This window comes from Natrix helvetica (assembly GCF_964273705.1).
Source record: "Natrix helvetica genome assembly, chromosome: 6".
Taxonomy (NCBI): Eukaryota; Metazoa; Chordata; class Lepidosauria; order Squamata; family Natricidae; genus Natrix; species Natrix helvetica.
Window position 1 is genome coordinate 73,967,640 of NC_138553.1, and position 25,670 is coordinate 73,993,309.

General features: G+C 43.5%; 1 protein-coding gene across 4 annotated transcripts in view; it reads left to right on the forward strand.

Moving 5' to 3' along the window:
* Positions 1-9,618, forward strand: part of PARVB (parvin beta) — a 55,480-nt gene extending 45,862 nt beyond the window's left edge. For 3 of the 4 annotated variants that reach the window (XM_081957487.1, XM_081957490.1, XM_081957488.1), the window contains exons 9-13: positions 668-729; positions 2,265-2,333; positions 5,254-5,355; positions 6,416-6,488; positions 8,250-9,618. In XM_081957487.1, coding sequence (XP_081813613.1) covers positions 668-729; positions 2,265-2,333; positions 5,254-5,355; positions 6,416-6,488; positions 8,250-8,326 — 383 coding nt within the window. In that variant the 3' untranslated portion in view covers positions 8,327-9,618. The remainder of the gene's footprint in view (positions 1-667; positions 730-2,264; positions 2,334-5,253; positions 5,356-6,415; positions 6,489-8,249) is intronic. The other variant, XM_081957489.1, reaches the window with a different exon arrangement.
* Positions 9,619-25,670: the final 16,052 nt, after the last annotated feature.

Here is a 25,670-nt window from a genome sequence, read left to right on the forward strand (position 1 = left end):
GTGGGATTCAAATAATTTAACAACCGGTTCTCTGCTCTAATGACCAGCTGGGTAGACGGGACTCGGTGGTCATGTGACTGGGTGGGCATGGCCAACTCAACATCACTCACATTGATGGGCTGTTACAATGTAATGAAGGTTAACGGAGAAGCAGTTTCTGTAAGCAGAGCAATAAAGATTAGGCTAGAAACAACACCAGAATGTTTCCTTCCTGCCTTCCTTACAGGATTAGCCCTGTAAAGTGGAAAAAAAATAAAATGAGATTTTTTTCCAACAACTGGTTCTCCAAACTGCTTAGAAAGTTAACAACCGGTTCTCCCGAATAGGTGCGAACCGGCTGAATCCCATCACTGCCTGTACACATAATACACATATAGAAGTACAGTCTTACAGATGGATGTACATGTTTATAAGGAGGAAAAATGCATGGGATTTGGTTGGGAAGCAAGGTGGCATTAAGGTGTTTATCTTATATTTAGGTTTATTTATTAGTTTAGAAAACAATATCATCTTAAATTTAAAACCCTCTTCCTTTTAGATAAATGTACTATGTCTAGTCATGTTTTCCATTTTATGTTGTGCTACGTATAAAAGTCACTATGTATAATTCTTCCCATGGAATTGTCACTTTTTTTAAACAAAGCTTTCTTTTTCACTTTTAAACCAGAGCGAGATGCCTTTGATACACTCTTTGACCATGCCCCAGATAAACTAAGTGTGGTAAAAAAGGTAAAAATTGTGTTTAATGAGCCTCCATTACTTTGTTTGCTGTAGGATGCTTGGTTCCAGAGCATCAGCTCACCTAGAGCTGAGGCAGCGCAGTGGTTAGAGTGAAGTACTGCAGGCTACTTCAGCTGACTGCTAGCTGCAGTTCGGCAGTTCAAATCTCAACGGCTCAAGATTGACTCAGCCTTCCATCCTTCCAGGGTCGGTAAAATGAGGACCCAGATTGTTGGAGGCAATGTGCTGATTCTGTGAACCACTTCGAGAGGGCTGTAAAAGCACTGCGAAGCGGTATATAAGTCTAAGTACTATTATTATTGCTATTCTCTTGATGCACTAAAAAAGCATCGTAGCGGCCAATTTATGCAACAGAATGAAGAACAGGATAGTTAGACTACTGGGATGCAGTACAGGTAGTCCTTGATTTACAACAGTTTGTTTAGGGACCATTCAAAGTTACAGCGGCACTGAAAAGTGTGACTTACGACTGTTTTTCACAATTACAACCTTTGATGCATCCCCATGATCATGAGATCAAAATTCAGATGCTTGGCAACTGGTTCATGCTTACGACGACCGTTGCTGTGTCCCAAGGTCATATGCTCTCCCTTTGCAACCTTCTGATAAGCAAAGTCAATTTCACTTAACAACCGGGTTACTAACTTATCAACTGCAATGATTCACTTAACAACTGTGCTCAAGAAAAGTGGTAAAATGAGGCAAAGCTCGCTTAACAAACGCCTCACTTTAACAACAGAAATTTTGGGCTCGGTTGTGGTTGTAAGTCAAGGACTACTTGTGGATGACCGCCAAGAACTCAGAACCCCGTCCCTTTAGGTTGCCATTTTAAATAGAGTAGCATTATCCAGGGTTGAGCTTAGCTTTAGGACAACCTCGTGCTCAGAGCTGTACCTGTTCATGGGAATAAGCATGTGGAATATTATTAGACTTCTTGAGAAGCTGTGTGAAACTTGTTTCTGTTCCCCTAAATTCCAAATATTATAAATTTTGTACAACCTTACAAGGGTTAACCAATGGGGGAGGGACAGAGTGATGCAAACAGCATTATGGGGTCATGATCTGAGCCTTACTCTTTTTCTATATGCATCATTCTGTTGCAGATATTTTTCTGCTCCTTCTAATAAAACCAAGAACTGCTGTGCCGGTCCTGTACAATGAATGGAAGGCTTGAATGTTATTTTGAATCCTACCCGTGTTTCCCCAAAAATAAGACCGGGTCTAAGATTAATTTGTGCTCCAAAACATGCACTAGGGCTTATTTTCTGCTTAGGGCTTATTTTCGGGGAAATACGCCACTAAGATGCGTGTCTGTATGGCTGACAATCTTAACTGGGGCTTATTTTTAAGTTAGGGCTTATATTATGAGCATCCTAAGGGGGGGATCACGCTAGGGCTTATATTCCAGTTGGGTCTTATTTTCTGGGAAACACGGTAAATAGTTAAGACTGTTATTTTTAAAAAAATTGATTATTGATCGGATAATTGTTTCTCTAATCACTGTATTTTCCCCTGTTTTTCAGTCCTTGATCACTTTTGTAAACAAACACTTAAACAAGCTGAATTTGGAGGTGTCGGAATTAGAAAGCCAGGTAAGACATCCGGGAACAACATTGGATATTTATACTCCAGCTACTTGGACCAGTAATAAAAACAGCTACTGATGGCCCATTTGAAACTATTTTGGCAACCAGCTTATTTGGTTGCTTATGTCCCCAAATATGAATGGGAGATTGTCAGGAGAGGTTTTACCATTGTCAGCGTTCCAAATATCATCCAAAGTTAAATCAGCGTTTAAGGCAGATCTTTCCTCAAAGTTCCAATTTATTAAGAGAGACATGTTGGTACATCTGTGGGAAACCCGAATCTGAAAAGTTCCTGGGTTTTCCACCCAGTTCAAAGTTCATGATCTTGTCCCCAAACCAACAAGTCCATCACATGGTCCAATCTTCCATTGCCAGGCTGGGAGCTCCACCCATCCACTTCCAGTCAGGTTCAGAGGTTATCAAAGGATAACCTTGGGCTTCTAGAAAGGAATGCTTTATTTCGACAACAACACATTCTGCTCCTTACTATTCCCCCTCCCAATTACCCCGTTAATGAAACAGCATAGTTTAAAATAAGAGAGAGAGTGACAGGCCAAAGATCCAGCAAGGAATATGGGTGCAGGCCTGACAACCATTTGGGAACGGAACATTTTTTTTGCTTTTGGTTTTTCTGCAGAAAAAAAAAATATTGGAAAGGTAAAGAGACTATTGAACAGACTATAGTCGTGATGGCAAACCTATGGCCCACATGCCACAGGTGGCAGGCAGAGCCCTCTGCGGGCATGCCAGCTGTCGCCCCAGCCCAGCTGTAGCATGCATGCACGTGTGCCTCCCACCAGCCAGCTGGTCTTTGGGTCTCTGCTGCACATGTGAAGGGTGCATGCATGCCCCCCCCCATTTCGGGGTCACGCGCATGCTTTAGGCAGTCAGCCCCAAAAAGGTTAACCATCAGTGGAGTAATAGGACGCAGTTAGGGCTGTTTTTTGCAGTAGTGTGGAAGTGGCTTGCCATGGCCTTTTTCCAGAATGCTCTTGTACATCCCAATAGCTTTTTGCTGAAGGATTTCCTGGTGGTCTCCCATCCAAATTTTAACCAGGCACAATTGTTCCTGAGCTACCACCTGTTCAGCTGAAAGGAGACTTATATGACATAGCATTTGTATCCCCAACAAAACAAGACAAACACAGCAGGCATTTGAGCTGATGTTTCACTGCGCATCGTTTCTAACGTTCAGTGGAAGGTGTGTTTTTAAAGATGAACTGTGTCTCCATGGCGTACGGCAACTAGTTATGAGCCAGAATTGTCCTGCAGCTGCCAGAAAGGCTAATGCTTCAATAGAGAGATAGTTTCAAAATCATGCAAAGTGATAGCACCACTTTATACCAAAATAGTGAGACCACACTTGAAATACTGCATACAGTTCTGGTCATCACGATATAAAAAACCAAAATTGCTGAGACTCTTAAAAACCGTGCAGAGAAGAACAACAAAGATGACAAAGTTTATAGAGGCTAAACTGTAGGATGAATGATGGAGAGAACTAATACGTCTAGTCTAGTGATGGTGAACCTTTTCGGCACCGAGTGCCGAACTGGAACATAAGTGTATGTGTGTGCCTGTGCGCACGCCAAAGCGCGCGAAACCCAAAGACCAGCTGGCTGGTGTGCATATGCCTGTTTTTTGGCCATTTTTCGGGCCGTTTTCAGGCTGCTTTTTGGGCTGTTTCCAGGCTGTTTTGGGGCTGTTTTGGGGCCGTTTTCAGGCCATTTTCAGGCTGGTTTTGGGCCGTTTTCAGGCTGTTTTTGGGCTGTTTTCAGGCTGTTTCCAGGCTGTTTTGGGGCTGTTTTTTGGGGCATTTGCAGGCTGTTTTGGGGCCGTTTTCAGGCTGTTTCCAAGCTGTTTTCTGGGCCATTTTCAGGCTGTTTTTTGGGCCATTTTCAGGCCGTTTTCAGGCTGGTTTGGGGCCGTTTTCAGGCTGTTTCCAGGCTGTTTTTGGGGGTGTTTTCAGGGTGTTTTGGGGGCATTTTCAGGCTGTTTCCAAGCTGTTTTCTGGGCCGTTTTCAGGCTGTTTGTGGGCTGTTTTCAGGCCATTTTCAGGCCGTTTTCAAGCTGTTTTGGGGGCCATTTTCAGGCTGTTTTTGGGCCATTTTCAGGCCATTTTTCGGACTATTTTCAGATCATTTTTCAGCCTGAAACCAGCCCCCAAAACGGCCTGAAAAATGGCCCAAAAAACAGCCCCCAAAGCCCCCCAAATGACCTGTTTTTTAAAGCAGAAGAGCAGCTCTATTTATGTAAGTGACAGCACGGTGTGCATGCGTGTGTGCAGTTCTCATGTGACCTGCTTCCAAATGGATCATGACCATGTAGGATGCAATTCAGGGGTTGGGGATCCCTGATCTAAAGCACTTGAGGGCAGGATAAGAAGATCATTAAGGAAAGACCCAACCTAGAACTAAGGAGAAATTTCCTGTCAGTGAGAACGATTCATCAGTGGAATGGCTTGTCTCTGGAAGTTGTTGACCCATCACCAAGAAAATGGACAGCCATTTAGTAGAGGGTCTCCTACTTGAGCAGGGGGTTGGACTACAAGACCTCTAAGGTCCCTTCTAACCCATTACTCTGTGTTCTAAGCAAGTACCTTTGCACTCTTCAGTACCTGTCAACTCCAGGGCGAAATTTGGAGGGTTTGCATCTCTCATACCTGGATGCCAGTTGAAATCTGAACGGGAATTGATCGATCCCTGTGTCACCTGGGAACACTTTGGAGATTCTTCTAGACATCATCTAAGGTTTCCCTCCTGAGCTGCAAATTAATAACTGAAGCTGTCGAATATTCTGCTCAGACTCAGCCTGCCCAAAATGTCCCCGATAGGAGGTGGCGGCCATCTTGGCTGGGAAATCTTCAGCCCAGAGAGGTTCTGCTGCCATCTTGATTCTCATCTTCATATCTGGCCCTTCTTCTCAGTTTGCAGATGGCGTCTACTTGGTGCTACTGATGGGCCTCCTTGAAGATTATTTTGTTCCTCTCCACCACTTCTTCTTAACACCTGAAAGTTTGGATCAGAAGGTGGGCAGTAGTCACCTCAAGCATTTTATTTGTCTATGAAAATGTATATGACTGCTCAGCTCAGCTCCCAGTGGCTTCAGGCAGCTTACGAAAACCCAATAATTTTAAAAAAGCAATAATCTTCTATCCTCCTGATGACACCAGTCAGTGAAGCCATTTGATGGGCTCACATCAGGGGAGAAATGCTCTGAAGTCTGTTACCAGTTCGCTTCGCGTGCAATGCACACCGCAGGCGCTAAAAAGCCTTTTCTTAGTCTGCAAAGGTAAGTAGAACAGCGAGGGGAGGGGGAGAAACAGCTGTGCCGTGCGATTTAGATTCGCTAGAAATCAGGATTTCCTGATTGTCACACAGCTGATCGTCGGAACTTTTTAAAAACTTTGTTTTAGTATTTTTTTTTACTACCGGTTTACCCAAACCAATAGTAAAAAAAAATGCTTAAAAAAGTAAAAAAGGTCTGACGATCAGCTGCGCTGCGCAATTTCTCGTGAATATAAATCGCACAACACAGCTGATTGTTGCATAGCTGATTACTGATTTGGGCGAACCAGTAGCATTTTTTACTACTGGTTGTGGTGAACTGGGCCGAACCGGTAGCATTTCACCCCTGGCTCACATCCTTCTGGGGTCCCCAGGCCTGTTGGCAAAATCAGGGCCTTGGGAAAGTGTCGAAGTCAAATACAGTCTTTGGTTGAATGCATTCGTGTCAGAGTTTGGGAAACTGCATTTCTGTACCCAAGGCACTGGGAGATCTTTATTACTGCAGTAGTAACAATATCGTCCTTCATTCAGAATTCTCCAGAAAAGGTGAAATTAGACCTTTGGTGCTGCAATTGCTCAGCTCAGAGAATTCTGGGAGTTGAAGTCGACACATCTCAGCATTCCCACAGTTGAAAAACACCGGCATAAGTGAAGAACACACGGTTTAGCCTCTCCTTGCATTGGATGCATTCGGCTCATGAACTCTGTTGCCTTTTCATAAAATTGCTTACTCAGAGAAGGGGTTAGCAGCCGTTGCAAGAATCTAATCACGCTTTTTGTGTTGTCTGATGTCTTCTTCAGGTGCACAATGTCTCCTTTTCTTTTGAGCTGATGCAAGACGCAGGGCTCAAGAAACCCAAAGCGCGGCCGGAAGGTACTACCTGAAGACCTGGAACGGATGTTCTCAGAAAATAAACTTAGCACCCTCCGTGTCTGGCCAGAAGAGATGAGCAATTGCTTCTTGCAAATGAGAGCACTGTTAAACTAATCCTGCATGCCCTAATGCCACTAGGAATTTTAAACTCTAAGCATTGCATGTAAAGTAAAGCTGTGCTGTAGGACAGTTCTCAGACTCCACTCACCATAAAACTTCGCCATAAATGAAGCTATTAAATAAAACCCTAAAACAATGATGGCTGATTTTTTTGTCGTCGCGGGCCATAATGCAATGCATGCCCTCATGTGCCCCCAGTGCATACCCCGCCCCTGTGCATGTGCACACAAACCCCCAAGTGCACATGCAACCCCCACACATGCGCCCGCCCCCTGCGCATGCATGTGCACCCCCTGCGCATGCATGACCATCTGTGCATGTCTCCAGGATGTGCCCACACACACACACACCGTGCATGCATGGCGGCGACCCAAAAACAAGCTGGCTGGCTTGAGGCACGCGTGCATGCCCAGTGGAGCTGAGCTGGGGCGACAGCTCAGATGCCCGCAGAGAGGGCTCGGCATGCCACCTGTGGCATGTGTGCCATAGGTTCACCATCATGGCCGTAAAACATCAAGTTGTCCAACCTTAACCTTAAAGTGTACTTCATTCCAATAGCTCGAAATGTTCAACGCCATCTGTACCCCAAGATTATTCTTAGATTAGCACTAAAGATCAAAATTTCACACGAAGGCTGCCCCCAAGTTATTTCTTGTCGGAGAACACTAATCCTAAATTCACTCTAATGCCCATGAGAATTTTTACCCTAAAACAAATATCCCCCAATCCTAGGATAATTCTGAAACTATCACTGAAATCCATTTTGGATCTCAAGGTAGACCAAGCTTGAATTCACTTGGATGCCAACAGGACGTTTAATCCATAAACAAACCAAAACTCGCGCTAAAAACTAAGATTTTTTGACTTGCAATTCAAAATCATGTTTCGGTAAAGGAAGAGCCACCACACATTTGTCAGTGTATAAGAATTTATGAATTGGAATAGGCATAACAAGAAGACAGCCAATGGCAACTGTTTGGTGACTGAGACGCAGGATTATTGGTGAGCCATGTCAGATGGCTCGGAGCCTGGGCGTGGCTTAGCTTCATTTTTCTCTGTATATAAGAGTGTCACTGCGTTTTTTGTTTGCCAGCTGTGCTTAAACTCTTAAGACATACGGTAGACTGATCTGACTCTTATCACTAAGCTCACTACGCATGTCCACATTCTTTTCCACATCATTCTTCTTTGTTCGCCCACCAAGAAGGTAGGCAGGAACTCTGCCAAAATGTAATCATTAGCTAGTAAGTTTTGTTTTCATTTTCTTTACAATAAAATGTGTTTGTTAGAATATATCTCGGGTTTATTTTTTTTAATTATGAAGTATACTTCAAGGAAAAGCCACGGTTCATCCCTCATTAAATACAATTACTCCAGGAGGGAAACAGGGCTGAATTTGCACCCTGACAAACATTTCGTCTGTCTTTGCTTGAGAGTTCTGGCTTCTTGGTCTTGTCCTTGCTACAACTTTTCTCTACCACGTTGCAAGAGCTACATGGGTGTTGTATACATGCATCATGTTTTATATTATTGTATATAAAGAAGTTTCTTCTATAAATGAGTCCTGCTGAATTGCTTGCTTGTGTGCTGGCTGGATTGCTACAAACTCTAACAATGTTTTCTTTTTTGTTTATCTCTCAGATGTTGTCAACCTGGATCTCAAGTCTACCCTGCGGGTTTTATACAACTTGTTCACAAAGTACAAGAATGCAGAGTGACCTGAACGCAAAGGGTGTCCCAGGAAATGGTCTTTGATTCTCCTTCCTTTGTTTTGTTGTCTTTCCAGTCAGTTCCCTAACTTGGTGGCCTTCCATTGGGTTGGTAGGCAGTTCCCGTCACCTGAAGTGAGTGAGGCAGGTTCAAGAATGAAAGCTGTTGTTGTCCAATACTCTGGAAGCTAACCAGGTTGGAAATGGCTGGTTTCTGTTTGCTTTTTGTGTTGTAAACCTTCCGTTCTTTGAGCCCACAGCCTGTCTTTGGAAAGGAAATTTTGCTCCCTGGAAATATCTACCGTAATTTTTGGAGTATAAGATGCACTTGAGTATAAGACGCATCAAGATTTTGAAGAGGCAGTTTAAAAAAAAGTTTTTGCACTCTGCAGACCTCCCAAAAATGGCCTGTTTTTCACAAAAAAGCCATTTGTTTGTCAAAAAAGGGCATGCATAGCCTTTAGGCAGCTTGTAGAGTGCTCCTGGGGGCGGGGGCGGGGCAAAAATGAGCAAAAAACGGCCTCTTTTTTGCTCAATTTTTTCCCTCCCCAGCCCCCCAGGAGCACTCTGGAAGCATCCTAAAGGCTATGCACGGTCATTTGGGTGAAGAGGGCAGGGTTTCAGGAGGCAAAAAATTGCTGTATTCAGTGTATAAGACGCACCCAGATTTCCACCCTCTTTTTTGGGGGGGAGGGGGGAAAGGTGCGTCTTATACTCTGAAAAATACGATATGTTCTGCTTTCATCTTTTGCAGAAGTGTTTCTTAGTCTCCTCTGTTGAGCAATAGCGTCTTATTCCAACAGAGGGGTCACAAACTGGCCAGACGTTGTTGAGAAGAAAGTGCCCTGTCTGGAACTTGGCACAGGTTTAGTCTAAGCTCTAAATCTTGCTTCTTCAGGGAGAGTCTGAAGATGCTTGAGTCCCATCACCTTGGGAGTGTGATGGAAACAACACTGACCTTCCTATCAAAGTCATTGTAGGGCTTGGGAAGGACAAAAGCTGATAGGAATGCTGGTTTTTTAAAAATGTGTTCTGGATGAGTGATCCATTTGAGGAAGGAGAGCTCCTGTTTTCCAGATTTTACAGGGGCGATTCTGTCTCCTTTTTGCCCTGATTTAGACACATCTAGGCGTCCTTTTCACCATTTGGGGGCGGTGATCCAAGGCTCTTTTCTAAACCTTTGACTGCATTTCTTCCTTTTTGATATCACCTATTCCCATGACCTCACTCCATATATATATTGTACATCTTGGATGGCATAGTTGCCTGTTTTGAATAAAGCGGATCTTTTCTGATGAAAATTCTGGGTACGTAGAGTTGTTGGTTCCCACAAACCTTGGTTTGCAAATGGGGATTCTTCATTAAGACAGACATTGGTGTTTTCCATTAAGGTGCTTAATGGAAAATTTTGCAAATTTTCCATTAAGGCGCTTCCTGAAGTAAGTCAATAGCAACAGTCTTGCAAGGTAGGCTGGGCTAAGAGAAAGTGACTGGCGCAAAATCATTTTGTACGGGACTTGAACATGGCTCTCCCCACTCCAAAGTCACCCCGTCATACTGCTCTCCTTCGAATAATCCAGGAATGAGAAACATTGTTTTGACAACATTCATATGCTCTTGGGGTCACCTGTCTGGGTGGATTGAACAGGATACCATCAACATGATCAGTACTCAAAGGAAATTGGATCTTTTCATGTTCTGATGTTCTTTTTCCTTTTTTTTTCTTTTTAATATTTTTTTAAAAAAGACAAACAAAAGACAAACAAAACATATAAAACGTACAACCTTCAACTGTTCCATATAGCGTGTCGTTTGGTTACAGGTTTTTGTGCATCTCCATTCTCACCACTTACAATTGTATATCAAATCACAAATTATCCATTGATGGTTTTCTTTTTTCCTTGCTCCCTGTTCCACGGACACCAAGAGTGCAATTTGACCACTTAGATCAGAATTTTTCAAATTAACGTGTGTGGATGTTAACTTCCAGAATTCCCCAGCCAGCGGGACTGGGAATTCTTAAGGGTTGAAGCCCATATATCTTAAAAGTTTCTAAGTTTGACCTCGAGCAAGCGCTGGGAATTCCTCTGATTCAGATCCTGGAAAGCTGTTGGGGGTGCCATCCTAGATGAGAATGAAATTCTGTAAGCTCCCTTTCTGAGAGTTGTAGGCAATAGGGAAGTGCAGTTTTCTATTTTATTTTTTAAGTGTCCTTTTTAGGAAAGGCTGTAAAGAAAGAATATAAACAAAAAATGTGTAAAATGAGTAAAATGTAGAATGCAAATAGTGGACCATGGGTAAACAAATAGAAAAAATTACTATTTTCCAATAACCAATACAATTATAATAAACCCATTTCTTGAAAGAAAAAGAAAATCCCTATTAAACTATAAAACGTCTGCTTATTGTGGCATAATTCATTAACTTAAACTGTAAAATATAATGAAAAGAATCAATACTAGAAATCTAATTTTCCAGAAAGCTGAGTTATAGACCCAGTGTAGAAAAATCTAATTTGTGGTATAGTATAGAACCACATGCTCAATTATACTCAAGGAATTGTTTCCAATTAGGATGTAATGTTATTGTTGAATTTATTTTTTAATCGTAGTTGATGCTTTAAGACGATGTTTATCAAACGTGGAAACTAAGACACATGAACTTCAACTCCCCAAATTCCCAAGCCAGCATTCATCTCAAAGTTGCCAAGTTTTAGAAACACTAATTTAAGGAGTTGGAGGCCATTTGTTTCCCCCAAAAGGTCTGTTTTCTTTTCCTTCCAAATGTTGGCTCTGGTTCTCACGTTACTGATACGATCAGAATATCTATGGAGATTCTCAGTCATCCAGGTTACGGTTGTCCCCAAAATGCTTTTTTCCAGAAGTAACTGGACTTTCTGGTTTTTCTTTGAAAATGTTTCGCTTCTCATCCAAGAAGCTTCTTCAGCTTGGATGAGAAGCAAAACGTCTTCTAAGAAAAAACAGAAAGTCCAGTTGCTTCTGAAAAAAAAGCACTTTGGAGGCAGATATACAATACAATACAATACAATACAATAGTAGAGTTGGAAGGGACCTTGGAGGTCTTCTAGTCCAACCCCCTGCCCAGGCAGGAAACCCTGCATGGGTTGGACTCTGCATGGTTGGTACTCTTGGGGAATGGATGCTGTGGACACGTGGCTTCTCCTCTGGCCACTGAATACTGACCTCTGTAGCAGGGGTAGGTTTCTGCCAGATTGCTCCGTGCGCATGCATAGTCACCTTTAAATAGGTGTGCACATCCGCAGAACATTAACAATGTAGGGGTGAAAAGGAACTGGGGAACCGGTTCAGGGATGTGGCGAGCCTGCTTTCCCTACCAGTTTGGCGACCCAGTCGCCATTTCCACTACCGGTTTTCCCGAAATGGTGAGAACCGGTAGCAACCCACCTCTGCTCTGTAGCCTGGTAAGTCCCTGGGGTTGCAGGGGAGACATAATGCCTGACTGGTGTTTTGTGTGGTCCTTGCCAGATCTTCGGGCAAACATGGCCTGCGCAGAAGGTTGGTTCAAGCCAGGCAGGAGACCTTTGCTCGGCCCTTGAAAACTTACGGATTCTACTATGTAGGAGTCTTCTCCTCCTCCTGCTGGGAAGAGGTTTTGCCTGGCTATTTTTAAAAAAAAAACATGATTTGATTTGATTGTTTTTGAGGACTATCATATGAGGACATAAATGGATTCTCTGACCAAGAATCGCCCTGCAGTGACAGTTCCTACACCTACTTGGGCAATACATAGGTTCCTTTTGCTGTCCTTGGTAGGGCAGGTGGTAGCATTTTTTTGCTTCTCCCTTCTGATGATGATGCTCAGGAGAATTCCCAGTTTGTGTGTTCTCCACAGGCAATCAGAGGAATTGCTGGGCACAGGATCAAAACTGGGCTTCTTGATAGCTCATTGTCAACATTAACCATTCCAATTTCTAAGTGCAGCCCTCTTATCAGGCGCTTTTTGACTCTCTGCATGCCTCTTCTGCTCCTTCCGGTCACTAAGGCCTTTGAAGAAGAGTTTAGAGCTGTTTTGGAAGTGGCCAACCAACAGGTAAGGAGCAGCAATGAAGTTCCCTCTGTCATTTGAGCATTCTCTCATTCTAAGCATGCCCATGAACTCTCCCGACCTCGTTTTCGCAATGGAGAGGAATAGCTGGTAGTCTTTGGTAGGATAGCAATAACACTTAGATTTATATACCGCTTTACAGTGCTTTACAGCCCTCTCTAAGTGGTTTACAGATTCAGCCTATTGCCCCCAACAATCTGGGTTCTCATTTTACCCATCTCAGAAGGATGGAAGACTGAGTCAACCTTGAACGCGGTGAGATTTGAACTGCCAAATTGTAGGCAGCCAGCACTGTGCCGAAAAGATTCACCATCACTGGTATATAAAGATCATAAATTGGGGCATATTTGTCCCTTCGGCCACTAGATGGGGCTAAAGAACAAGAACAGTATATAAAAGGTATATGCTGGGGCACGACAGTCCTAAAAGTCAGGGTTTTCCTTTGAAAACAGGAAGCAGACACATGAATTTTCCTTTGTCAAGAAAAATCTTGAGTGAGCGAACAAGCCAGGAGTGGCATTAAAAGTTTGGCTTTGAAAGGCAGAAGTGGTGAGTACTTAGATTTCTATAGCAACCTTTTCTGAGCCCAGATGGTGATGTGATTTCCTTTTGCCTTTGCAAATGTCCAAGCTTCACATTAGAAACTAAAGAAAACAAGGAAGTTACCATATTTTTCGGAGTATAAGACGCACCAGAGTATAAGATGCAGAAAGGTTTTGAAGAGGAAAAAAAAACTCTCCAAACCCCCCCAAAACAGCCAGTTTTTCACAAAAACAGGCCCCGTTTTTTCCAAGAAAGTGCATGAATAGCCCTTAGGAGGCTTGTAGAGTGCTCCTGGGGGATGGGGTGGGGCCAAATTGAGCAAAAAATGGCCCATTTTTGCAAAAACAGGCCCGTTTTTTGTCAAAAAAAAAGGGCATGGATAGCCTTTAGGTAGCTTATAGAGTGCTGCTGGGGGCTGGGGGACTCATTTCTGCCCTCCCCAGCCCCCAGGAGCTCTCTGGAAGCCTCCTAGATGTTCTTCACGGCCATTTTGCTGAAGGGGGCAGAGTTTCAGGAGGCAAAAAAAATGCTGTATTCAGTGCATAAGATGCACCCAGATTTACAGCCTCTTTTTTGAGGGGAAAAGGTGCGTCTCATACTCCGACAAATATGGGTACATTTTGTTTTCAGTTGACTAAGAAAAACAAAAGCCAGTTCATATTTCTTGATGATGTCTGCAAAGGAAAGCACTTACATCTATTTTATAGGGTTCTATAAGCCTAAATCTAATTCTCTTGCTACCCCAAAAATTCTTACATCCACATAAATTCCCATGAAAACAGCAACTGCAGTCCAAACAATAAGTAAAAAAAGGGCCACTTTTCATGGACGGCCATATAATTTTGATAGATAAACAAATAAAAATCTATTTTCCCCCTAAGGTTTACTGGTCTTTTGTATTTAGCGCTAAAGAGCTCAGCTTGATGTGCAATGTTTTGCAAATTCTTGACCTGATCATCAGCTGCTCTACATGAATAGAAAAATTTAACAGAATAACAGAGCTGGAAGGGAGGTTGAAGGTCTTCTAGTCCAACCCCTGCTCAAGCAGGAGACTCAATACCATTTCAGACAAATGGCTGCCCAGTCTTTAATTTAAGGTTATTGTTCTGACTTAGGCTTCCCCAGCAGCACGAAGCCGAGTCCTCATCTTGATAAATCCCTTTTATTTAATTTACAGTGAATTCCTCTCCAGCAAGTCTTTCCTCTCCGACAGTCTTTCAAGATAGTTCACAATTACCAGTCTTTAACAGGCTTGGAGAGTGGCCAAGCCGATATCTTTCAGACGCCACAATACTTGGCAAGAATGCAGGAATGAGCTAATAGTCTCCTGCAAACTCCACTCCCCTTTTGCTCCTCTTTTATTTCCTCTGGGAGGGACCATTCACCGTCCAACACCGTTACTCCCAAGTCGAACCGTGTTCTTTAGCTGTTCCCTTCATCTGGCAACTCTGCGCATGTGCACACTGGGAACAGGCTCCAGCTGTTCATCTGCCTCACTGATATCTGACTTCGAAGGCAGCTGATAACTGGCATACGGCTCTGGCCCCCTCTCTGCCTCCGACACTGAGCCCTCGTCAGAGCCTTCCCCAGACTCCAGGACTGGCCCATGTTCCTCCCCAACCTCCTCACTGTCCGAATCTTCTGCCAGCCGGGCCACAACAGTTATGCAACTGTCTGCGACAATTTGATGCCAAGCAAAATCCCACCCCAACGTATCAACTTATCTAATTTATCATTGTGATAAATAATATCTGTCCCTTATTTAATTATCCATTCATTTGCCCAAAGTGGCATTCCTAGGGTTACTCCATTGGATCTCCTTATGGGACTGTGTTGACATATTGACGGTGATTGTAACATTTGACATAAGGTCTTGGGGAAAAAATATCTTCCCATGATATTTAACTACCTTTTCAGTTGTTCTCTTAAAGAGTCCTTTAAGCCTCTTAAAAGCTTAAAAACACACAAACCTGCCAAATGCAATAATACCGAGAGTGGAAGAAGGGAAAAAAAAGAAGTCTTAAGAATGGATTGAAAAAGTTTGCTTAAAGGTTACGGGTTGGTTGAAGGAGATCCAGCTGTTATTATTTTTTGGATGCATGCAAAAACTCATTGCCTGCCATTTATCCAACCTTTTCATGGCTTAAATAATGAGGTTTTTTTTTTGAAAGGGCACCACCTGTCTCCCAGATTCTGTTCCCTTTAAAAAGAAAAAGGAAATTAACTTTGTAATGATGTTGCCCTATAGCTTTGGAACCAGTGAGAAGTTGATTACAGTACAGCCACAAACTGGGTCTTCCTGTGTTCAGATTTAACACCTTTCCATTGCGCGAGTCTCTCTCTCTCTGTTAAACACAAACATACAATGTTAGATTTGCTAACGGGATCATGGAAAAAGTTGCCTGTTTTGGCGTACGAGCTGGGTGTGGAAGGCTTTCCATCATTTCTTTGTATTAGTGCTTTTTTTTGGGGGGGGGGCTGCTGCACACTGCTCATATTTATGTGATTGTCTACTACAGGGGTGTCCAAACTTGGGAACTTTAAGACTTGTGGACTTCAACTCCCAGAATTCCCCAGCCAGCTATGCTGGCTGGGGAATTCTGGGAATTGAAGTCCACAAGTCTTAAAGTTCCCAAGTTTGGACACCCCTGGTCTACTAGGACTCGAAGGTCTCCACACTTGGAGATCAAGAATGCAGGCTCTCCACAAAACAATGGACTTGTACCAGATGGTAACTGCTCAAATCATACAACTGGTCACATATATCCATTTGTTTGTTTGTTTGTTTGTTTATCAAGCGTGTACAAGATAGTAGGTGTAAGTATAAACATGGACATGAATAAAGGAAATGAATACAAATAAATGGGGACAGTAGGATGGGGACGGTAGGCACGCTGGTGCGCTTATGCACGCCCCCTTTATGGACCTCTTAGGAATGGGGTGAGGTCCACGGTGGACAGTTTGAGATTGAAGCTGTGAGGGTTTGAGGCTGTAACAATGGAGCCGGTAGAGCATTCCAGGCATTGATAGACTCTGTTGCTGAAGTCGTATTTTCTGCAATCGGGTTTGGAGCGGTTTACCTTGAGTTTGTATCGATTGCTTGCCCGTGTATTATTGTGGTTGAAGCTGAAGTAGTCATTGATAGGTAGGACGCTGTAGCAGACAATTTTGTGTACTATGGTTAGGTCCGACTGCAGGCGGCACAGTTCCAGATTGTCCAAGCCCAAAGTTTTGAGCCTGGTGGCATAAGGGATTCTATTGTGAGGAGTGGAGTGGAGGACTCTTCTCGCGAAATACCTCTGGACCCGCTCGATCGTATTAATGTCCGATATACAGTGTGGATTACAGGCAGATGAGCTGTATTTGAGAATAGGTCTGGCAAAGGTTTTGTATACCCTAGTTATCCTTAACAGCAGGAGGCTTGAAATTTAAAGGTGAAAGACACAATCCTTAATATCCTGCCTTTATCACCTGGAGGTTGGATTAACCCAATGCTATCTCCTTGGGGTTGCCCAGAAAGTAGCCAGAAAGTTCAGCTACTGCAAGTTCAGAGAGATTAAACTCTCATCATTAAGGTAGGTTAAGGGTGTCTGTTTTCCTTCCTCCAGGTATGGGAAGACCTTGACATACTATCATAATGGAGGCTGCCCATTGCAGTCATATGTTTTATATATTCTGGACGGTATTCAATGTGAGAGTCAGAGGCTTTTAACAGAACGGTTTATTCACCACTGCTTCAGAACGAATACAACGAACTCTGGGTTGACAGTTTATTTTAAACCCACAGCTGTCAACCCGTTAACCAATAGGAACACAGCTTAACATTAACCAGTAGAAACACAGCTTAATTCATGCTTAACCAATGTATGTCCAAAGCTGTGCTGATTGACAGCTGGGACATAACAATATGTTCTAAGGATTTTAAAACAGGTCTGTTTTTATGATCATTTTTTTGTGGTGGTTATTCAGCAAATGCCATTGCCTTTAAACAAACCCATGGTTCACTATGGATGTGGTTTTGCTGAAAACCGCCAGTGTTGTTTTCTGCGAAACCATTATAAAATGGGATTATGTAACTGTGGGACGCTGCAAATGGTTGTAAATACAGCTATTTTGCCCAGTGTCCAAAATCCGCTCATGGAGCTACATGGAGGGGGGCTGACTGTCAAAATTTCAGAACTGGATTGTGAGTCTCCTTTTTCAGATTGGCTTTAACTTCAACCGGTCATAACTTGAGGAGCATCTGTAAAAAAAACTGAGCAAAGAACCGACAACATCCTTATTAAAACATTATTGGAAATGGTTCTATCCGTGGGAATTAGTAAGCGATTTCCACAAAGGTGCCTGAAATAGCTATTCCTGCTTTTATCACATTTTGACAGTTTTAGTGATAGAGCTGTTTACAATCTGTATTACATGCAGGGGGGAAATCACAACTGAACTCCATCCCTTTTCTAAGTGGCCTCTTGTGGAAGATGAGTAACTCTGCCATCTGGTTGAATTGGACCCTTTCCTGGGTGCTGACTGGGGGCTATTGGTAAGCATTCAAACCCACCTGCCCACCCGATGAATGAAAGTGTCACCTCCATCTTCCCTGAGTCCTTGGGTCCTGGGTTCGGGTTGATGCTTGGGGCTCAGGATCCCGGACAGCACCCCGGAGTTTGGGGGAGCTGGAAGAGTTTTTAAAGAGGATTCGGGTTAATGTCAAAGTTCCATTTTATTAGAGATGTCATATCGGCACATCTGGGAAAACCCGAATCTGAAAGTTTTCAGGTTTTCCCCACCCGGATGAAAATCCAACCCCGGTCCAGCACCTACGTGCCCATCACATGATCCAATCAGGCACCATCCAAAACTGTAGATGCCTCCCAGTCACACCGTCGCAGCTGCAGGGCAAGTTGTCCTTGACTCTCTGAGAAAGGAATGTTATTTAGACTATATCTCACCCATAGTCCATATAATCCCTCCTCCCATTTTCACACAGTAGAAAATGTGGCAGGCCTGATGGCTTGATGTAAAAGATGGCTTCCAGTCCTGACAGAAAATTTAATTAGGAACAGAATCAGACAGTCATGAATCCTGGATTATTGCCTCCCTGGCTCTGATACGTTCCCAGTTAAACAGCACAAATGATGCAACAGGTTTTCCCAGTCTATAGCTGAGGGCACCACAGATGCCTGGCGATCTTTTTTTTTTTTTTTGCCTGATTTTGCTCACATCAAGCGGCCTTACCTTTTTCACGAGAGGAGGCAAAACATTGGGGCCGCAGGGAGAGGGCACAACGGGATTAGATAAAAGTTACTGCAGCTGATTTCTCATTTTAGAAGGAAGTGTGAACAGAATGGAATCACTTCAACATGTCGAATTTCTTCCAGCTTTAAAAAAAAGTGGGATCGGAAGGTTTACTGTTAGCCAGTTGCTAAGAAATATTTTGCTCCCCGATTTCCTTTTTTTTTAAAGATGCGAATCGAAGCTATTTTTGCTCTAAACTTGCAACATATTCATCAATACTGTCTGATGAATCTGTATGACTCCCTTCAATTCCATCCCTTACGCAAGGATGCTTATGAATAATAATAATAAATTTGGCTTTGGTAGTGAGAGGTCCCTTATTTAAAAGCATATCCTTTGCAAAGGAAGTTGTCTATAAGCTTCTTGACTTGAAGTCATATGTTGCTTATGAATAATAATAAATTTGGCTTTGGGAGTGAGAGGTCCCTTATTTAAAAGCACATCCTTTGCAAAGGAAGTTGTCTATAAGCTTCTTGACTTGAAGTCATATGTAAGAAACGGGCACCAAAGATGTATGCATGTATGTAACCATGATACAAAAAACATATTGAGACCCTAGAAAGTGTTCATAAAAGAGTAACAAAGATGGAAGGAATCTGGAGACTAAATTGGATGAACAGTTGAGGGGGCTTGGTATATCTAGCCCAGGGGTGTCCAAACTTGGGAACTTTAAGACTTGTGGACTTCAACTCCCAGAATTCCCCAGCCAGCCATGCTGGCTGGGGAATTCTGGGAGTCGAAGTCCACAAGTCTTAAAGTTCCCAAGTTTGGACACCCCTGATCTAGCCTATCAAAGAGAAAGATAAGGGGTGACATGATAGCAGTCTTCTAATACTTGAGGGGCTTCACAGAGAAGAGGGAGTCAATGTATTCTCCAAAGCACCAGAGGACAGGACAAGTATTAGGTGGAATCTTGTTAAAGAGAGATACAACTAGAACAAAGGAGGAATTTCCTGATAGTGAGAACAAAATCAGTGGAATAGCTTGCCTTCTAGAGTTGTGGATGCCCCATTGCTGGAAGTTTCAAGAATAGACTGGATGACCATTTCACCAGGATGGTTTAAGGCAGCGGTGTCAAACTCATGGCGCCATGTCACGTGATGTATCACAACTTTCCCCCCTTTGCTAAACGGGGTGGGCGTGGCCAGCATCTGACGCATCCGGTCTGCGGGCTGCGAGTTTGACATGCCTGGTATAAGGTCTCCTGCCAGGTGCAGCTGGTTGGATTAGAAGACCTTCGAGGTCCCTTCCAGCCAGTGGTGAAATTCAATTTTTTTTCTACTGGTTCTGTGGGCGTGGCTTGGTTGGTGGGCGTGGCAGGGGAAGGATACTGCAAAATCTCCATTCCTACCCAACTCCAGGGGAAGGATACTGCAAAATCTCCATTCCCACCCCACTCCAGGGGAAGGATACTGCAAAATCTCCATTCCCACCCCACTCCAGGGGAAGGATACTGCAAAATCTCCATTCCCACCCCACTCCAGGGGAAGGATACTGCAAAATCTCCATTCCCACCCCACTCCAGGGGAAAGATACTGCAAAATCTCCATTCCCACCCCACTCCAGGGGAAGGATACTGCAAAATCTCCATTCCTACCCCACTCCAAGGGAAGGATACTGCACCCCACTTAAGGGGAAGGATACTGCAAAATCTCCATTCCCACCCCACTCCAGGGGAAGGATACTGCAAAATCTCCATTCCCACCCCACTCCAGGGGAAGGATACTGCAAAATCTCCATTCCCACCCCACTCCAGGGGAAGGATACTGCAAAATCTCCATTCCCACCCCACTCCAGGGGAAGGATACTGCAAAATCTCCATTCCCACCCCACTCCAGGGGAAGGATACTGCAAAATCTCCATTCCCACCCCACTCCAGGGGAAGAATGCTGCAAAATCTCCATTCCCACCCAACTCGGGCCAGCCAGAGGTGGCATTTGTTGGTTCTCCAAACTACTCAAAATTTCCACTGCCGGTTCTCCAGAACCTGCTGGAGTTCACCTCTGCTTCGAACCTTATTATTCTATAGTCTTATGTTGAAGAGCGCTGGGTCCAAAACAGAAGCCTGAGTGCATACTTTCCTCCGTGTAGATGCAGTTCCACCGATGACGACATGCATAGTAAAAAAAGGCACCTCCCGTATGGTTATCTGGAATGCAGAGATACAACTCCCAGCACACTTAACTTTTCCTCACTTTTTGCCACTCTTGTTCATTGTGGCCACATTGGTGGGAAAAGGGCGATCAGCAGTCCAGCATGTTCAAAGGACTGGAGACCAACCCTCACTCATTTTGCACCCCTCTTTTTGTTCAGTGCCTTGAGAGCTGGGAATCCATAAATAAGGCACGTTGCAATTTATAATAACATATTTGTTTCAAAACACGTTTTGTTTCTGGAGGAGGATGGCTGAGTACCGCTCAGCCTGCTGGAGAAGGAGACACTTAGCCCACCATTTTATAACACCTAGTAGCTATGCCAGAAGAATGGGTTTAAAACTTTGTCCTGAGGTTCTGGGTGTTAAAACCAATCTTTGGTATGAAGAGTCAGAGCGTTCCCTAGCTAAATACTCATGGAATTTAACTGATATCCCCATCTCTTCTTCCTATTCACAATTTATTCACTCTTTATTGAGGGCTTTAGACCAGCCAGAATGCTGTACGTCAGTGATGGCTAATCTTTTTCGGATCGTGTGCCAAAAGTGGGGGGAACACAGGTGTGGGCGTGCCCACACCCATAATGCTATGTGCGAGCAACACCCCTCCGTGTGCATGAACATGTGACCCCTGTCCTCCCCCCGCTTTTGGCACGCAATGGACCAGTTTTTCGTCCTCCCCAGGCTCCAGAGGCATTCTCGGAACCTGGAGAGGGCGAAAACAGCCTCCGGAGCCTTCAGGAGGCTTCCCTGAAGCCTGTGGAGGGCAGAAAACTGGTCCATCGTGTGCCAAAAATGGGGTGGAGGGCAGGGCTCATGCGCACTGGAGCTGACAGGACAACACCTCGCATGCCCTAACAAATGGCTCCACGTGCCATAGGTTCGCTATCACAGCTGTAGATCAAAACAGAAAGAACACTTCTGTTAATTTCAGCCGTACTTGCAAGGATGCTCATTAGCAGGTAAGTACTACAATCAGTACTACCAATTGCAGACTGTGGGTCTGGTTAATTCCACAGCTAAATTTGAATAAGGAATTTGGATGCAAACCACGCAAGCCAACAGATGTCGAACTCCCAGTTTAGTAGGCAAATGGCTCTGAGAGGAGAAGTTTGAATATTATTACCCTTTCAGTGTGGGGCACCAACCTCTTGAGATAACTTTGTCATACAAAAGGCAGATGAGGGAACTAGAGGGGCAACTATACTGGACTGAATGCTTACTAATAGGATGAAATGATTGAGCGAGTAGTAGTTTTAGGAACTTTGGGGGAGAGCGACCAGGTTATACTTGAATTCACCGTAATGCAATAACAGGTAACTAAACCAAGTCAGACTATTGTTTTAGACTAAGAGCTGACCTCTAAACCAAAGAAGAGGAGATTGATACTCTAGGACAGGACAAGAAGTGAAGCGCAAGCTTGTTAAAGATAGATCCAAACTAGAAGCAGGGGTGGGCTGCTGGGGGTTTGCACGGGTTTGAGCGATCCTCTAGCGAAAATTCTGTACGGTTCAGCAAACCCCCAAATCCCACTCCTGGCTGGCCTCGCCCACCCCACCTGTGCCCTCCCAGCAGTTTCCATTCGGCCCGTTCATTATGCCAGGTAAGTGCAGGGCCAGCGCGGAGGCTTGGGGCCTACCGGAAGTTCCGGAGGTCTGGAAACAGGCCTGTTTCCAGCCTCCAGAGCCCCTCCAGCCTCCGGAGCACCTCCGGAGGGGAGAAAGCAGTTTTCGCCCTCCCAGAGGCTCAAGAAAAGCCTCCAGAGCCTGGGGAAAGCAAAAAATGCTACCCCCCCTCCGCCGTGGTATAGGATGTCACGATGTTAAAAAGTTTGCTAGACATGAACTGACTGAAACTGACACTGAAGAGTTAAACTGAGAAAGATTTATTGCGCAGGTCATAAAAGTTATCTGAAAGTGATTTATTGCGCATGTCTTCACACCTTACAGAGAGAGAGGCGAAGAAGAAAGAGAAAGCTTCTGATCTTTTGTCCGACTGCCAAGCATGCTGGCAGACGGAACATTTATTTTCAAAATGTAACATTTAGTTAACTTTCTGTTTTATTTACTTTTATTATTTTCGTATTAAAGTTTGTTTATTAATTAGAATATACTTCTCAAAGACTTTTATTTTATTTTCTTAACATCTTAAATGATATGCTGCTGGGAATCAGCCCGGTCCATAAACCTCATTTTTCTCCAGGGTGTTTTTTCCCCTGACATAGGAGGCCAATTAGGCCACACCCACCATGGCCACGCCCACCCAGCAATGGGGCAGCGAACCGGTTGTGGTAATTTTTGAAGCCCACTCCTGCATAGAAGGATAAATTTTCTAACAATGATAACAATTAATCAATGGATATCTTGCCTCCCGGAGTTATAGGTGCTTCATCATTGGTGGTTTTCAAAAATAGACTGGACAAACATTTGATTGTAAGTCTCCTACCAGGAGTAGGGGTTGAGCTAGAAGATATCTGAGCCCTATGTTCAACAATTCTATTTAGGGAAAACATTTGATTGTAAGTCTCCTACCAGGAGTAGGGGTTGAGCTAGAAGATATCTGAGCCCTATGTTCAACAATTCTATTTAGGGAAAACATTTGATTGTAAGTCTCCTACCAGGAGTAGGGGTTGAGCTAGAAGATATCTGAGCCCTATGTTCAACAATTCTATTTAGGGAAAACTGAAGGGATATTGGCAGCCACAGATAGTCAATGATGTATATTCCATAACACATGCTCTTACTATATAGCAGAAGAACCAGACATGGTGCCAGTGAATTAACTCATTTTTAAATGCATTGTTTATTTTGCCTGTAAATTTATTGTTTTACCATAGAGAATAAAATACAGAACAGTAAAACAAATTGGAACTAAACAAAAGCGCATTCCGTGAATTAAATCATCGAAGCTGCGAAAGAAAAAACAAGGGGCTTGACCAATATGCTAAGAAAATGGACATTGGCAACGTCAATAACAACGTTGTCGAACCTTTAACAGAGTAGATTCTGTTATTTAACAGCACAACTGTAGAATACTAGCGTATCATTTCTATAAGTATCCCCATTATGATAGTCTCCAAGCCAAAGAACCAGAGGTGGTATTCAGCCAGTTCTGTCAGATTCTGGAGAACTGGTAGTGGAAATTTTGAGTAGTTGGGAGAACCGGCAAATAGGCTGGCCCCACACCCTCGACCTCCCAGCCTCCCAGCTGATCTTTTTTTTGTTGCCCTGAACAGGAGAACAGAGCGTGAAAGCAGTTTAGTGGGGTGGGAAGGCAATGGGTATTTAGCAGTAATCTTCCCCTGCCATGCCCACAAAGCCACATCATGCCCACAAAGCCACGCCCACAGAACCGGTTGAATCCCACTACTGCAAAGAACAATAGTAGTAATAATTTTCATATATTAAGTTTATGTTTATATACATTTACATTTACTGTTCTTAAGTAGTTTCTAAAACAGGGATGGTGAACCTATTATATATATGTATGTATGTATGTGTGTTACAACCCCTGGTATGCCCAAATATGGGAGGGAGCTCACTACTTCCCCTTTCTGTCCTTCGGCTCATTACAGAAGACCATCCAGGCAGAAAACCATATTTTTATTTTTAATGTTGCCTTTGCTATGTTTGTGTTGTATTTGTGCTGATAAATAAATAAAGGGAGACTAGTATAGATCTATTTCAAGCTATTTAGCTCTCATCAGCTAGCCATACCCTTACTGGGATTTGAACCTGGGCTGTATTACATATTAGGCAGGAGTCTTAGCCACTAAGCCACAGGCTCTCCTCCTTATCAGCTGAGCCAGGGAAATAGGTATGTATTTGTGTTACAACCCCTGGTATGCCCAAATATGGGAGGGAGCTCACTACTCCCCCTTTCCATCCAACCCTGGATGGTCTCCTGTAGTGAGCCGATGGACAGAAAGGGGGAGTAGTGAGTTCCCTCCCATATTTGGGCATACCAGGGGTTGTAACACACACACACACACACACACACACACACACACACACATCATAATGTTTTGGGTGACACATCAGTGTTCACCAACACCTTACAACTAATCTCAAAATCCTGTATTGAAATTGTTCTCAGGCAATTTTCAGAAGCTGAGGAGGCCACGTGGGAATGAGACATTCTCTCTTGCCGCCTCTGGAGCCCTGCCAAAAGGACATTTCTATCTCTGTATTTCAATATTTTTTTCCATTTTTTATTTAGTTGTGACCACTTGGTACAGAAGAGAAATGAAAATACACGTTTAGGTTTTATAGCTTTTCTTGACACTAGATGGCACTATAGGCCTTTTCTTGGTGTGAGGGTTATTTTATTTTATTTTTCGGGTTTGAGTGATGGGTCCTCTCTAACATGAGTTAAGCTCCTGCAATTTTTCTTTTTTGTTCTCTGCAATGCTTCTTTCTTTCTGCAAACTGAGTCCCTTACAAGAGATAAGAGGGAAATTACAATTGCTTGCAAAGAACAACAATTTATTTTCAAGGGTTTTTTAATCTGGAGCTGAACTCAAATCTTCACTAGCAGGATTTGTCGTAAAAGGTTTAGAGCACAACAGTTTATAGGTAGAGGTGGGTTCCTGCTGACATTACTACCTGTTCGGCTTGCAAAAAAAATCACTGTGCACATTTGTACCTTAAAAGATCTGCGCATGCGCGCAACATTAGAAAAGGGAAAAAGCTACATTTTTTCCAATGAAGATTGTTCTGCACATATGTAGAACAGAAAATCAAGATGGTGCAACAGAACATAGAACTAGTTCGGGCACGTGTCCGGTCGAGTTACTACCTACTCGGCCAAACTGGTCTGAACTGGTAGGAAACCACCTCTGTTTATAGGTTTGGAAAACAACTAAAAGCGATTGTTTGCCAGATAACCAACAACAGCCCTGCAATGTAGTCCCAAAGCAACGATTTCATATCACAAACGACAGTCGTTTCTCCCTCTGGGAAGGGATATCTTCTTTCAATGGATTTCCCTTTCTTCTTGAGTAGGTTATAAACCAATCAACCGTTCCAAATAATAATATTGTTTTTAATGCTTTTAAAGGAGGTTTATTTATTTAGTCTGCTGCAGTCAAGAGATTCTCAGCAGATTACAGCCAGAGCAATAAAATAACTTTGGAAGAATTGCAAAGGATCTTAGAAGTCTTCTAGTCTTACCCACGGCCCAAGCAGGACATGCTATTCAAGCAGCCATTCTGGGTTAATGGCTATCCAATTTCCTCTTAAAAACCTCCCAATGATGGAGCACCAGAGGTAGTATTCAGCA